Here is a 15,831-nt window from a genome sequence, read left to right on the forward strand (position 1 = left end):
ACCAAGTGACTCATGAATTGAATACTGGTTATGGTTTTTGTTTTTTTTGGTTTTTAAAAATGTTTATTTATTTATTTGCTGTATCAGGTCTTAGTTGCGGTGCACGGGCTCTAGAGTACCCAGGCTTATTAGTTGTGGCACGGGCTTAGTTGCCCTGCAGCATGTGGGATCTCAGTTCCCTGACCAGGGATCGAACCGGCATCCCCTGCATTGCAAGACCGATTCTTAACCACTGGACCACCAGGGAAGTCCCATGGTTATGTTTTCTATATCTCCAGTCCTGTGATTCTAACCTGGTCTTACCGCTGGATCTTGCAGCAAAAGGGGGGTGTTTGGGAGATGAAAGTAGGTGGTCAGAGCCCTGGGTCTGCAGTGACTGCCCAGGGTTTGAATCTTGGCTCTGCCACAAGATGCCTCTGCACCATCTCACTGGGAGATGCTATCATCAGGTAGGTGCTATCATCACCCCCACTCCACAGAGGAGAGGAACTGAGGCTCAGGTGAACTCACCCGAGGTAGTCCAGGTAAGGTTGCCAGAGAAAATACAGGACGCCCAATGACACTGGAAGTTCAGATTTCTAATATAATTATTGGTTGTTGCTGAAATTCCAATATAAGTGGGCATCCTGTATTTTACTTGCTAAATCTGGCAACCCTACCAAGCTTGAAACCCGGGGCTGCCTGAGCCTAAAACCCCGTTTAATTACCGTCCCGCACCGCCCCCCTCCCCGCCCCCCGCCGCCCGACTTCATAAATGGAGAAACTCCAGTCCGGACGACAAGGGAGCCACGGCACATTGGCTCCGACACCCTCTAGCCCTTTCCTACGGGGACCGCCCAACCCACCTCCCGCAGGAGCTTGGGAGACGTGCGGGAGGGCAGAAGAGGGGAGACGCTGGAGCTCAGACTCCGCCCCCAGCTGCCGAGGCCCGGCCCCCAGTCCCGGAGGCCTCTCCGCCACTGCCAGCCGCGTACTTCCCACTCACGCCGCGCAGGCCGCGCTCGTAAGCCCCGCCACCGCCGTTCAGCCCCGCCCCCAGCGCCCCTGTCTCCTCCCCGTCCCGGCAAACCCCGCCCCTGCCGCCGGCAGCGACCGCCCTTTCAGTTTCTATCCTCCAGAAGCTGCGGAGACGGCGCTGCCTCCGCCCCTGTTCTCCGGCTTCCTGCCCGGCTCGTCCGGCCCGCGGGTCATGGAGCTCGGAGCTGCGGATCGGGAGCAGCCGGCGCGTCCCAACCTGCCCTCCAGGTTAGCCCCCGGCCGGGTGAGGGGGTGGTGGAATCTGGCAGTGGGGTGGAAATCCCTCGTGCTGCCCCGCCCCAGGCCTCTCCATTAGTGAGGTAGGAGAGATGGGATGGGCGTCGAGGCTCCAGGCTCCTGATTCTGTCCGACCCAGAGTCGAGGGCTGACCTTGAGCCGAGGGCTCCTCTCGTCTGCCTCTCCTTCCCCATCTGTGCAATGGGGACTGGGTTGGCTGGAGGTTTCCCAAGGGTCACTGATTCCAGCTCCTTTAGGAGGGGGGCAGTGCTTCCCCGTGTTTGGCGACTTTAAGGCGTTTGATTCCCAGAAGCCATCTGCCCTGATCCCGGCCTGTACCCTCCCCTGCCTCAGTTTCCTCAGAGGCCTGGGACCCAGCTCTGAGTGTCTGGGTCTTGGCAGGTCCCTGGCTCCCATCCCTTCCCAGCCTGATCCCCGGAGGCAGCAGCCACCCGGCTGCTGAGCGGCAGTGACAGCATGAAGGCTCCGGTAAGTGGCGGAAGTCGGAAGGCTCACAGGGGACTTGGAGGTGGCTTCTGGCACAGCAGCCTCAGTAGCCTTTCCCACCCCAGGGCTGACTGTCACTTCCGACTCCACTGCCCCTGAGCTGAGGAGAAGCCCAGACTGGCCTCAAAGGCCAGCCCTGATCTGGCAGGCTGTGTGGCCCCAGGCAAGTGGCATTCCATCTCTGGTTTCAGGGCCTTGCCCCTCTTCCTTGTAGAATGGAGATAATAGTACTACCTCCTGTGAGCATCCAAGGTCAGCCAGGTGAGGCATCTGTCTACCTGGGACTGGGATATGTTGGGAAAGTTCAGTTTAGCTGCTCTTGATTTTATTCAGGAGCCCCTGGTGAGAGCCTTGGATGTTGTGGGAAGTCAGCCACGGCTGCCTGAATCAAGGTCTCTGGGTCCCTTGTGAGCCCGGGACCAGGTGCCAGGCACAGCCTGAGGCCTCAGGGGCTGAACCCCCTCCTCCGCACAGCTGGCCACACAGAGATTTATTTTTAGAAGCTGAAGTGGCTTGTGGGCAGAATAGCAAGGGCCTCTGGCAGGATATGCCTGGGGGAGCTGGGGGGCTGCTTTTCCACCTCTGGTTTTCACAGAGCCCCAGCCAGCCGCTCAGTGGTTTCTGAGGGGCGGCAGAGGGACCTGTGCCTTGGGTAGGCTGGGAGAAAGTTAGCACCCAGAGAGACACAGGTGGTGACCAAGGTGGCCCAGCACACAATGGCAGGCCCGGGTTGTGTCCCCCACTAGGCGACCCCGCCTGGAAGGCTTGGTGGGGGGTACTCATTAAGTCTGCCCACCGGGCAGTGGGCCAGGAGGGCTTCCTGGTTCAGATGGCCTTTGGCACGTGGTTTCTGGAGGCGGGAGCCTCTGGGCTGCAGCTTTCCGTTATTGAAACCATTCGTTGAATGATGCTCCCCTCACATCCCTTTCTACCATCCCTTTACTCACCCGGTCTGCTGACCCAAATCGCGATCATCAGCTAGGGGGATGGCCACTGAGTCAGCTGGGGGAGGGGATGGGCTATGGGCATGCAGGCAGCCTCATCCCAGGGTCTGAAGGGAGCTGGTTGCCCTTCTGATGGGCCACTCTCCTGTCCTCATGTGCACAGCACTTCATGGTAGTGCTTTGGCCACTGTCCTCACAGTAAGTTCACGCTGCGCGCATTATCTATTTCAAAGAGGAAACAGGCCCAGAGAGGTGGAGAGTTATACCCAAGGCTGCACAGTACACCTCAGCTTCTGGTTAAGAGCACGGTTTCTGGTTTTGAGGCCCCACCCTGCTACTTTCTTCCTGTGTGGCCTTGAGCTACGCATTTCACCCCAAGTTGGTTCCCTTATCTAGAATATAGGAATAATAATAGGGCTCACCTCAGGGTCATGTGCTCTGAGCCTGGCAGCCCAGAGGAAGGCCTGGTTAACAGAGATGGTGGCCTCTGCTGATGTTCTGGGAACTACTGAGCTGGGGTTTGGACCCCTGAGGCTGGGGTACAGCACCCCTGCAGAAGCTTCTAGGAGTCCCAGCGACCCCCACTCTCACCCCATGACAACTGTCTCCCCCAGGGCCGGCTCCTACTCATCATCCTGTGCTCCTTGGGCTTCTCCGCTGTCTACATCCTGCTGTGCTGCTGGGCCTGCCTGCCCTTCTGCCTGGCCTCCTGCCTGGACTCCCACCTCTCTATCAACTCCAGGCCCACTGTGCCAGGGCCCCAGCACTTCAGTGGCTACAGCAGTGTGCCAGATGGCAAGGTGAGTTGGCTGGGCAACATGTGGGGGGCAGGCCCGACTGAGGCTACCAGGGTGCCCCCAACTCTCTGGGGTTGTGAGAAATGGGCTCATGTCAGGCCAGCCTGGACCCTGGGTTTGGCTCCTGCTCACAAGCTGACCTGTCACTTTACCTCTCTGAGCCTCAAGTTCTAAGAGGAAGTGTCTTTTTTTTTTTTTTGGCCGCACCATGCAGCTTGCAGGATCTTAGTTCCCCGACCAGGGATTGAACGTGGGCCATGGCAGTGAACGTGCCGAGTTCTAACCATTGGACCATCAGGGAATTCCCAAATGTCTTTTTTTTTTAATTCAACAAATAATTGCCTGGCTGCTCTCAGCTGGGTGCTGGGGATAAAAAAAGGTGAGTCAGACAGGGTGGCCACCTGGAACTCCCAGTCCAGCGAGGGGAGCCAGACATCATCACATCACGGTGATGCGTGCATCTTTAGATTTACCTGTCTATGCACAATCCGTTTGTTCAGCAAGTGTGTATTTGGTGCCTTGCTGATTGCTGCTGGGGACACAGATAAAAGTCATATCAGCCCCAGAGCTCTCCCTCTGGGGGAGACAGGGACAGTGGGGCCCAGGGGTGACAAGGCAGCTGAGGCCCCTGCCCCACGGCACACACCTCCCCATGCTTGCTCTGCTGGGCGAGGTTTGGAGCACTTTACCCCCTTCACCCTGATTTCAACGGCCCCATCTGGTATGTTTCTCAAAGGCATCCCCCAATGACACCTGGTGCAGGAAGCTCCCAGTTCGGAGTTTGACAGCTCTCTGAACGTTGGTCAGAGGGAGGTGTGCTCAGGGACCCTGGCTTGGAGGAGACCTATTTCAGGCCTTCAACCCTCTGAGTCACAGTTGCCTTATCTGTAAAAGGCTGTCATTACTGTTCCTATCTCGGTAGGGTTTCTGTGCAGGTCCAACTGGATGATTCATGGACAGTGTTTAGAACGGGTGCTGTGTAAATCTTTGATCAAGATGCAAAAACAGCTGGGGTCGGGGGGACAAACTCAAGTGCCATACAAGTTTGGCCAGGTGCGACAAATGGCGAGGTGGGCTGGGTGGACGCTGTCCCAGCTCCATGGTCATGGCCAATGTTCATTTCAGATGCTCAGAGCTCATGGTGACGTGGGCCCAGGGTGGTCAGATCCTCTGAATTTTGTTGTTGTTGTTGTTTGTTTGTTTTTAATTTATTTTTGGCTGCGTTGGGTCTTTGTTGCCGCGCGCGGGCTTTCTCTAGTTGCGGCGAGTGTGGTCTACTCTTCGTTGCGGTATGCGGGCTTCTCATTGCAGTGGCTTCTCTTGTTGCGGAGCACGGGCTCTAGCCGGGGGGGGCTTCAGTAGTTGCAGCACGTGGGTTCTGTAGTTGTGGCTTACGGGCCCTAGAGTGCAGGCTCAGTCGTTGTGGCACACGGGCTTAGTTGCTCCGTGGCACGTGGGATCTTCCCGGACCAGGGATTGAACCTGTGTCTCCTGCATTGGCAGGTGGATTCATAACCACTGCACCACCAGGCAAGTCCCCCAAGTTTGTTAACAGAGCACGAAATCTAAGTTTGGAATGTCAAAAGGGCTGATTTTTATAAATTAAGTATTAATTGTCTTAAAGACCCTGTGTAGGACAAGCAGAACACCTCCTGGGGCTGATGGTGACCTTGGATCTGACCAGACCCCAGTTGTCAGGTCAGGCTCAAACTGAAGGCAGAATAAGGAAATCTTGTTGTTTATTGCTGGGGCGTGGAAACTGGGGCTACGAGTTCTTAAATCAACATTATGTCAGACATAAAATGTCCCTGAGTGGGCTACAACGCTGTGTCTTTTATTGACTAGAATTAATGTTCCCATATCCTTTACACGCCTCCATAAACCTGTGTTCCCCCAGGAGGGAATGGAGGCCTGGAGTAGGCAGCAAGTCCTTTTCTGGGAGCCCTGACCTCTGACACCCAGTGAATGTTTGCAGGCTTGTTGGCTCAGCTTCCGCCTCTTGGGATAATGAGGTGAGGGTTGCACCCTTACTGTGCCCTTGGTCTGTGCCGATCACTCTCCAGGCATTTTTAATTGAAACCTTCCTTACAACCTGGTCAAGTAGATGCTATTTTCATCACCATTTTACAGATGAGGGAATTGAGGCTCAGAGAGGCAAAGTGACTTGCCTAAGCCCACAGCTAGGAAAGGGCAGAGCCAGGAGTGAGGCTCAGAACCAGAGGTTCCCAGTGTTGTCGTGGTCACTAAATACTGCTTTTACTTATAAACTGAGACAATGAGAATGGGACTGGGGCAGAGGAGGGAGTGACCTAAGCGTGATTCCGAAGAGCTGAGGTTCATATTTACCTAACAAACACATACGTGACACCCAATCTGTGCCAGGAACTGCTCTGAGTGCTTTATAAATATTTGCTTATGTAACCCTAATGAGGAAATGCAATGTAGGGCCTCTTAGGGCCTCAGCAATAGAGACCAGGGTCAGGAATGTGGCTGATGAGGAAGCACGAAGGTTCCCTGAACACAGAATCTTAGCTCTGCCACTTGTCATGGGTCTGACCTTGAGAAGATCACTCCAGCTGCCCAGCCTCAGTTTCCTCATCTGCAAAATGGGTTGATAAAGGGACTTACATCCCTTTACTGATACCTCTTACTGATACAGATGTCAAGTGTGGTCAGGGGGTGTTCCTGGGTGGAGGAGCAGGCAGGTGGAAGCTGTGTGCCCAGGACTTTCTTTCCTTCTTTTTTTTTTTAAAGAATTGTTTTAGTTTTCATTCTTTTTTATAGAAATTTATTTTATTTTATTTATTTTTGGCTGTGTTGGGTCTTCATTGCTTCGAGCAGGCTTTCTCTAGTTGCAGTGAGCGGGGGCTGCTCTTTGTTGCGGTGCACGGGCTTCTCATTGCGGTGGCTTCTCTTGTTGCGGAGCACGGGCTCTCGGTGCGTGGGCTTCGGTAGTTGTGGCTCACGGGCTCCAGAGCGCAGGCTCAGCAGTTGTGGTACACGGGCTTAGTTGCTCCGCGGCATGTGGGATCTTCCCGGACCAGGGCTCGAACCCGTGTCGCCTGCATTGGCAGGCAGATTCTTCACCACTGAGCCACCAGGGAAGCCCCCCAGGACTTTCTTTCTCTCTACCTCCCCCTGCAGCCTCTGGTCCGAGAGCCGTGCCGCAGCTGTGCCGTGGTGTCCAGCTCGGGCCAGATGCTGGGCTCGGGCCTGGGTGCCAAGATCGACAGTGCGGAGTGTGTGCTGCGCATGAACCAGGCGCCCACCGTGGGCTTCGAGGCGGACGTGGGCCAGCGCAGCACCCTGCGGGTCGTCTCCCACACGAGCGTGCCTCTGCTGCTGCGGAACTACTCCCACTACTTCCAGCAGGCCCGCGACACCGTCTACGTGGTGTGGGGCCAGGGGAGACACATGGACCGGGCGCTGGGCGGCCGCACCTACCGCGTGCTGCTGCAGCTCACCAGGACGTACCCGGGCCTGCAGGTGTACACCTTCACCGAGCGCATGATGGCCTACTGCGACCAGGTCTTCCAGGACGAGACGGGCAAGAACCGGTGAGCCAGGGGCCTGCCTGCTGGGGTCTCCCTGGCGGCTGGGGGCCTGCCTTCTCCAGCAGCCTCTGGTCCATCGAGGGTCTGCTCTGTCAGGCACTGGGGCTCAGCAGTGGTACAGGCGGACGCGGTCCTGCCCTCTGATGGGGGCTGGGAATCAGAGGGCTGTCATTCATCGAGTTATCTTAGCGATGAGGAATTCCAAAGGGTGGTGAGGGGCGTTCGGCCTCGCCAGCCCGCGTTGTGGGGTGACTGGTGTGGGCCCGCGTCAGGGAGCCCTTCTCTCTGGAGGGGATGCTCTGAGACCTGAACTGGTCTCTGACGTCCCTTCCCGATAAGGAAAGCAACAGTGACAGTTCTAACAGCCCTTTTCACGCACCAGGCGCTGCCCTCAAGATCTCATTCTACCACACGCCTAAAAGAGCGCCCCGACTCCTGTGGCCCCCTTCTCCACGCACGGGCTCCTCCCTGCCACCTCCCCAGCTCAGAAAATATGGCTGCCAGCCTCCAGTTTTTCAGACAAACACTTGGGCTTTACCCTCGACTCCCCTTGTTTCACCACCCGCCACGTACGATGGGCTCTCGAATCTCCTCCCGTGCCCACGGGTGCCACCTTGACCTAAGCCACCATCCCCTCCTGCCCTTGCAGCACCCCCTGCAGTCTGAGCTCCAACTGCCCCAGGGAATTCATCCCATCAGTCACCTGCCCTCACCCTACAGCAGCTTCGCATCATGGGGAGGGTAAAGTCCAGACTCCCACCTCCTCCCTCCCCTGGCCTACAAGCCTCGCGTGATCTGGCCCCTGCCTGCTTCTGTGACCTCATTCTCCTTCGCTTACCCTGTTCCAGCCACCCGGGTCGTCTGGGCCTCCTCAGACATCCACGCTGCAGTCCCGTGCACGTGCCGTTCCTTCCCCCAGGTCCTCCCACAAGTGACTGTTTGCTTCCAGATGTGGGTGGAGTGTCACGTTGACCCCAAATGAAGGAGCATCTGCCACCTGACATCCTTCATCCCATTCTTTTGTTTCTTCGTCTTCCCAGCAGTTCTCTCCCAGCTGCCCCCTCCCTTGAGAATGTTAGCAGTGGGCGGGGCCGGTTCACGCCAGCACAGGCCTTGGGAGGTGTTCAGTTTGAGTGACTGAATCACCCCACAACCCCTCGGTCGAGGTGGAGGTGAGTGGCCCTCGGCTGGGAGAGTGACCAGTGCTGGTGCTTTGAGAGAGTCGAGGCCTGGGGTGGCCACACAGTTCCTTGCTCTGAGTTGGGTGTTGGGGCCTGGGGGAGGAGCTAGGCTGCAAGTGTTCCCTCTCCATAACCACCCATAATTATCCCCATTTCACGGATGGGTCACTGAGGCTCAGAGAAGTTCACGAGCAAACCTGATGACACAGAGCAGATTCAAATGGAAGACCATTTGACTCCAGACGACCCTCTTCCCCACTTTCAACGACGGTGCTCTGCTGCCTCCCCAAGCTTGGTCCCTTAGCTGTGGACAGGATGTGATCAGGGCTGCCGCACCACCACTGGGAGAGGGGTGGTTTGCTCAAGTCCTCTGTGGGAAGAGTTGAATGGACCCGGCTTTGCACCCCACCCCCACCTGTTGCCCACTGCTGGCCTTGGGCTGGGGCTGCCCCGTCCTCAGGCACCCCCAGAGCCCCACTGTGGGCGTCAAGGTGAGAGGCCCTCGGCTGGGAGGGGAACCAGTGCTGTGCCTTGAGAGAGCTGAGGCTGGGGCCACCTTGCTCCCAGTTGAGTTGGGGGTTGCGGCTGGCTGACTGCTTCACTCTCTCTGCCAGGAGGCAGTCGGGCTCCTTTCTCAGCACCGGCTGGTTCACCATGATTCTCGCCCTGGAGCTGTGTGAGGAGATCGTGGTCTATGGAATGGTCAGCGACAGCTACTGCAGGTCAGGCCAGCCAGGCGCCGGGCGGGAGGGCACCATGCGTGGGCCCTGTCCATGCTGGAGGGTGCGTGGGCTTCCCAGTGGGTGGCCGAGGCACAGGGTGGGAAGGAGCCCGGCCTCTGGAACAGGCTGGATACCAGCCTCCGCTCTGCCTGTGTGGCCTTTGGGCCTGGCCGCCACCTCCCAGAGCCTCTAATTTCTCATGTCCAAGAGAGAAAATAATCACACGTTCCTCAGAAGGTTATGGAAAGGTTTAGAGAGAGAATAATCTACCAAAGTGCCTACCACGACATCAGGGCTGATGGTGTCAGTGATCTATGACACCTAAGTTCTGACTTGTGATATTATATATCTCAACGTTATCATAACTAACATAACTAACTGAACTGAAAGGGTTCCACGTCTTCACCCTCTGTTCTTTTTGGAACTTCTTTGCTGAGCACATGGGTGAGATGGTAGTAGCCCGTGTGCCCTCTGCCATGGCACCTGGCCAGACAGCCAGTGAGTAGCTGGGTGTGCAGGGCTGGCAGCTCCATGCTGCGGGGAATGAGGGCTCCCTCACCAAGAGCCCAGCACCAGGCGCTTTGCATATTTTGACCTGTGGTTTCAGCCGAGAAGATAGATAATCACCATCCCCATTTTACAGATGGGTTATTGAAGCTCACGGCGTACGACTTTGGCCTAGAGTCAGCCAGCTTGCAGGAGGCAGAGCCAGGGCTTGAACCCTGGCCTTTGGGATCCTCAGGGGCTGCCCTGTCCCTCCTTTGTTCTGGCCTCCCCTGGGACCAAGCATGGGGCTCTGTGGCCTGTAGTACCTGGCTAGGGTGGTGTCCGGCAGGTGGCAGGGTCTGGCGGGAGGCGGGCGAGTTCTGGTGCCTCACGCTCGTCCCTGTTCCCCGCCCGCAGGGAGGAGAGCCACCCCTCGGTGCCTTACCACTACTTCGAGAAGGGCCGGCTGGACGAGTGTCAGATGTACCTGGCACACGAGCGGGCACCCCGCAGCGCTCACCGCTTCATCACTGAGAAGGCTGTGTTCTCCCGCTGGGCCAAGAAGAGGCCCATCGTGTTCGCCCACCCGTCCTGGAGGACCCAGTAGCCCCATCGCCCAGCCAGCCACAAGGCCTTCACCAGGCCTCTGTTCCGACCACACTCCACCAAAAACATTTAATTTATGGGTCCTGCCTCCTGTCATGTGCTGAGCAGACCGAAGTTCCCTTCCTGCCCTACCCTGGGGACACTTGGGGCCATCTCAGGCCTCTAGACTTACGGGGAGAAGACGAGGGCCGTGGTGACCTTTGCACCCTCCTCCCTACCCCTGCTCACTGAGTAATCTGAGTCGGGTTCGTCCCACCTCTGAGTCTGTCCGGTGGCCTTTGCTCCCGGGGCTGGCGGCCCCGCATTCACCAGCACCATGAATTTCAACCGGCACCAGCCCTGGCCCTTCCCCTCTGCACTCCCTGTCCACCTGCCTTCGGTGCCACACTTCCCAGGCTTGTCGCCCTGGTCAGGGCAACCCAGAGCTTGGGGTTTGTTGGGCGAAGGGGCCTTTGAACTGTGACTGCCAGGGCCACCTCTGGAGTGTATGGGTAAACATGTTTTCTGGAAGCCTGTCCTGGCTGTTGTCATGTGTCTGGGGGTGGGGATTGGGGCTCCTCTCGCCACCACAATGCCATGACCTGTTGTCTTGAGGGCAGACCTACAGCCGGCTGGGCTTCTGGCCATTTAATCTGCCTGCATGTTTCTTCCCCAGGAACCTACCCACTTCCCCACCAGGTCAGGGAGTCTGACCCCATGACTGCACTTGACCCAGGGAACACCCCAGCTCAGAGGCTTCCATGGGATCCCTACCCTGTACCCAGTGGGAGGAGAGTCAGGGTGGGAAGAAATTCTTCCATATCATGTTGCCTGCCTGGTCCAGGGTCAAATTCCACTGGCCTGGCCAGTTAAATTCCCGGTTAACTCTGGGGTTGGTTACACTGCTAGAAAGCAAGGAGGAGGGCAGGCTTGGGGCTTTCCTTCTCTGAGTATCAGTTTGGTCACCTGTAAAGCGGAGAAGCACATCCACCAGTGAACAGGTAGCAAGGGTGTACAGCCGCGCTGGGGTGGGTTAGAGTTACAGCCCATTTTACAGGTGAGATGAAGCTGCTTGGCTGAGCCAGGGTGCAATCCAAGGTCTGAGAGCTGCACCTGAGTGTCTGGGCCCTGCACCAGGGGGCTGGAAAAAGCCCACGGAGGCTTCACCCCGCTCCTCCCTTCTTCCCTCCTAACTTCCCTCCTCCCTCCCTTCCTCTCCTGGAGACCAGGAGACTAACGGAGGGCCTGGACCCCAGGCTGTCAGCCGGGATGGAGCCCTAGGGTTCTAGCTTCCAGCTCCGGGGCTTGGCCACTTCATTGGCTGGTGGCCTGTGCAGAAACTGCCCCGGGGCACCACGCTTAGCTCAGTGTTCTGCTGTTGCCACTTGAAATTCTTTTTTTTTTTTTTTTTTTTAACAAGGCGCTGTGCCTTTTCATTTTGCACTGGACCTCACAAATCATGTAGCCATCTGTGCCAGGGAGTCTGGGTGACCCAGGACAGTCCCTCTCCCACCCCCAGCCTTCTCAGGAGAGACTGGAGAGCTGGCACCTGGCCCACCTGCCTTTTGTGCCCTGCCTCCCCCTACCGGGTGCCAGGTGTGCCCAGAAGCCTCTGCAGGTGTGGGAGGAGAGCCCTGGGCTGTGGGGCAGAGAGCACGCCCGTGGGAGGGAGCAGGCTGGCAGCTGAGCCACAGCTGCTGGCCCGGCAGCTGGCAAGTGTTTGTGAGCAGGCGGTGGGCAGAGGTAAGGGGGGAATGTAACCTGGCAGGCAGAGGGGTTGGTGGGGGAACTTCCGGGCCCAGACGGAGGGCTCTGGAGTCAGACCTGGCCTCGTTCTGGCTGTACTTCCTGCCGCGGGACCCTGGCAGGTTAGTGCCTCCCTCATGTGTAAAAGGTACTAAAGTAGTCCCTACCTCACGGGATGGTACAAACTGGGAGAGATGGCATCCGTAAAGTGCCTGTCCCCAGGGCTGGCACTTGATATGTGGGAGCCATCATTTTCAATGGGGTCACCCTTGCTCACCCAGCCCTGCCCTCCTCGGTGGTGGTGGTTGGGCAGGAAGACTTCCTACTCCCATCAGCTGTGTCTGCTCACTGCGTCATCCTCCGTCTGCAAGGCCCAGGGTCTGCTGGGTTTGCTAAGACTCCAACTCCACCCTCTCCCAGCAGGTTGCCTCCTCCTCCTGTTCCATTGCCTGGGAGAGGCTGGCCCAGCCCTTGGGGCCCAGTGCGCAGAGGCACCTCTGTCTTGGCCCTGCCTTTGGGTGGGTAGGATGTTTATTGCTGTGTTGGCCCAGATACTGTCTTTCTGGGGTGGTGACCCGGCAGGGACGATCCACCAGCTACTTCCTCCAGGCAGATGAAGATGACTGGTGACTGGATCTGGGCCTGCTGACAGCTCTCTGGACCCCCTTCTCTGCCACTGCAGTTCCTACATCTTCCGGGAGGTGAGTTGGGGGACAGGAGCCTCCTCCCAGCCCTGAGGAATGTGTCGGGGTGGGGCACCCTGGCGTGCAGCCCCTCGTTGGGCCTCTGTTTTCCTGTCACATCCAGCCTCCTTTGTCTCCTCAGCAGGCCTGCTGGGGACGCCCCCTACTTCCTCCTGAGGACAGAGGGAAGCTGGGTGAGTCTCATAGCCTGGAATCTTAAGGAGCCTCTCCTCAGAAGGAACTTCGGACCAGGTCAGGAACTCACATTCAAACCTCATCTAGCCAGGAGAGGACAGGAACCTTGGTTCTCCTAGGTACTGGTGGGCACCCATGTCCAGCGTCACCTGGGCCAGCCTGACCACTCCAGCCTCTGTCTGAGAAGAACCAGGTACTTCCTGGTTCCAGACCCACTGTCCAGCGGCCTCTGAGGGCTTTTTCCAGTATCCCATGGAAGGGAAGAATCCTAACAGTGCAAAGATTGCTAAGGGGTGAGAAGGGGAGAGTCACACCCTGGACCGCCATCCTGGGGCAGGAGGGGCTGAAGCATAGGCCACCTCCATCAGACCATGGGGGAGCGACTCTGGGGCGGGGGACCGGCTGCCCAGCTGCAGGCAGGGTCGGGGAGCAGCGCCAGGATTGGCCGCAACCTGCCGTCCATGGCGTGCGTGTGAGGCAGGCCTAGGGCTTCCAGGGGGCAGAAAGGCTTGTGGTTATTCAGCAGACAGGTCTGCTGGAATCCCAGCTCGGGCACCTCTGTACCCTCTGTGCCTCACTTTCTCCCTCTGGAAAGTGGGAGTAACAGCAGTGCCCATAGGTTATTTTAAGGATTCAGCGAGGTATGTTTGCAAAGTGCTTATTAGCGCAGGAGAAAGCACCCGACACACATGGAGCTGTGTGGGTTTTCGAATCGTTGTTGTTGTTGTTATTATTGTTATTATTATTTTGGCTGTGCCGCAAGGCATGGAGGATCTTAGTTCCCCGACCAGGGATCAAACCTGTGCCGCCTGCGGTGGAAGTGCAGAGTCTTAACCACTGGACCGCCAGGGAAGTCCCCTTGTTCTTGGGGCCCAGGAAAAGGAAGCTAGCCCTAGAGCAGAGCCTCCTGGAGCAAGCCTGGCCCCAGAGACACGGCAGGCCTGACGGGGGAGCTCCAGGTCCGGATTTGGTCCAGGAGCTGGGCTGCGGCACCCTTTTATTTCCGGAGTCTAGGTCATTGGCCTGGAGCTGGGAGAAGGGCGAGGGGTGGATTGGGTGCCTCCACCCCTCCCCTCTAACCTGCCTGTGACCTCAAGCAAGGGGCTCCCGTTCTCTGAGCTCCCAGCACTTCTGTTCATCAGGTGTCCTGCCTGACTGCCGGGCCTCCTGCTCCGTGGTTTTCTGTCCCGTGGCCAGCAGGGTGGGTCAGGCGCCAAGGAGGGCTGGGGTGAGGATGGGGCTGAGGCTCAGGAAGCAGATGGAGGTGGACACCAGGGAGGCAGGAAGCCTTGCATGCACCCCTGGCTGTTTGCACTCCCCCCGCACTGCCTGGTGGGCAGTGCCTCCATGGCCTGGAGGCTGGACCTTGGGGGCCCCCTGACTTTTGTTTTAATTAAAAACAAAGTGGTATTAACTTCCCAAATTAGTCCAATGCAAACCACCTGGAAGTTTATGAAGCAGAAAGTGAAAATAGCACCTACCCCACTCTCCCCACATCCACTCTCCAGGGGAAACTACTGCCAGTAGTCCTGAGTGGATCTTCCAGAAGCCTTTTGTGTGCATTTACAAACATATATGCATAGATAGTTGTATAAAAAATGGAATCATGCTATACATGCAGTTCATTTTTTATATTAAAAATAAAGTTTTAAATATAAAAACATTGACCATTATCTTAAAAATTTTGGAAAATACAATTAAGCCAAAAGAAGACAGCAGCCCATAATCTTATCATTCGAGAAATAACCACTCTTGACACTTTAATCACTATGATAGGCAAAAGTCTCTATTTTCATTTGACTTATCTTTCTTCTTGTTTTCACCTTTTAAAATACTGTGTTACACCCGAATGACGGCATGCATTATACTTGTAAAAATAAAACACATATGGGCTTCCCTGGTGGCGCAGTGGTTGAGAGTCCGCCTGCCGATGCAGGGGACACGGGTTCGAGCCCTGGTCTCGGAAGATCCCACATGCCGCGGAGCAACTAGGCCCGGGTGTCACAACTACTGCGCCTTTGGGTCTGGAGCCCGTGCTCTGCAACAAGGGAGACTGCGATAGAGGCCTGCGCAGCGCGATGAAGAGTGGCCCCCGCTTGCCGTAACTGGAGAAAGCCCTCGCACAGAAATGAAGACCCAACACAGCCAAAAATAAATAAATAAATAATTAAAAAATAAAATAAAATAAAACACATATAATGAACCTCTTGAACTCATGTCCCACTTAAAGACCAGACCTTTGTTATTATAACTTGCACCCCCTGCCTTTCTTCTCCTCTCCATCATCCCTCCCCACAGACACTGCTGTACTCTTGACTTTGGCTTTTAAAACTTTAATCACTCTGATAGGCAAAACTATCTCCTGTCCAATGACAGGCGGCCTACTGCCTGCTGTATGCTTAAACAGTATATTGTGTAGTTTCATTTGTTTTCCAGGACTTGGCTTTTTCACTCCCCGTGTCTGTAAGACTCATCCATGTCATTCCCCCCCACCCCCGCTATATAATAATTTCACCATGTGAATGTACCCTAATGTAATAAAAAAATTCCATTCTCCTTGATAGCTATATGAGTTGTTTCCAGTTTTGTATTATTTCAAGCATTGCTGCTATGAGCTTTGTTACGTACATTTGCAAGAATTTCTCCAGGGTATATACCTAGGAGCAGAATGCAAAATTTTCCAACTTTGTTTTCCAAAGTGATTATAGAGATGCATTTTAAAAACTTGCTTTCTTCACTTATTACATATCCTGTAAATTTCCTGGACGTCTCTTCCTGTCGGTGCCTACTGATCTGCATCATTCAATTTAGCGGGGCTGTTCATTTAACCAGGTGTCCAGGCTACTTAAGTTACTTTTCACTATCGCATAAAATGATGTAATGAATACCACAATTATTATAAGAAGTAATGTAACATTTTTAATCCTAACAACACCCTGTGAGGTTGTTCTCCCTATTTCCGGGAAGCAGGGGAAGCGTTAAGTAACGTGCCAAGGCCGCACAGCTAGTAGACGGCAGGGCTGAACTTGAATCCAAGAGTGGATCCCTGAGTTCACCCAGGGTGACTACTGGGTGCAGGGCTCTGGAGGCCCGAGGTAGGGATGCCCAGGGAGAAACTCAGCTGATTCCAAGCGCAGTGTGCTCTGGGACTCAGTTTCCCCATCCCCGTCGTGGTAA

The 15,831-nt window shown here is 56.0% G+C and overlaps 1 protein-coding gene across 1 annotated transcript; it reads left to right on the forward strand.

The window, feature by feature from the left end:
• Window positions 1-1,731: 1,731 nt before the first annotated feature.
• On the forward strand, window positions 1,732-10,566 carry ST6GALNAC4 (ST6 N-acetylgalactosaminide alpha-2,6-sialyltransferase 4; the record flags this gene model as incomplete). Its single annotated transcript, XM_079706125.1, has 5 exons — window positions 1,732-1,743; window positions 3,320-3,505; window positions 6,647-7,059; window positions 8,852-8,959; window positions 9,863-10,566. The coding sequence occupies 5 exons, from the start codon at window positions 1,732-1,734 to the stop codon at window positions 10,050-10,052; spliced, it is 909 nt and encodes a 302-aa protein (XP_079562251.1). The 3' UTR covers window positions 10,053-10,566.
• Between the last annotated feature and the right edge of the window lie 5,265 nt (window positions 10,567-15,831).

This window comes from Hyperoodon ampullatus, assembly GCF_949752795.1.
Source record: "Hyperoodon ampullatus genome assembly, chromosome: 6".
NCBI lineage: Eukaryota > Metazoa > Chordata > Mammalia > Artiodactyla > Ziphiidae > Hyperoodon > Hyperoodon ampullatus.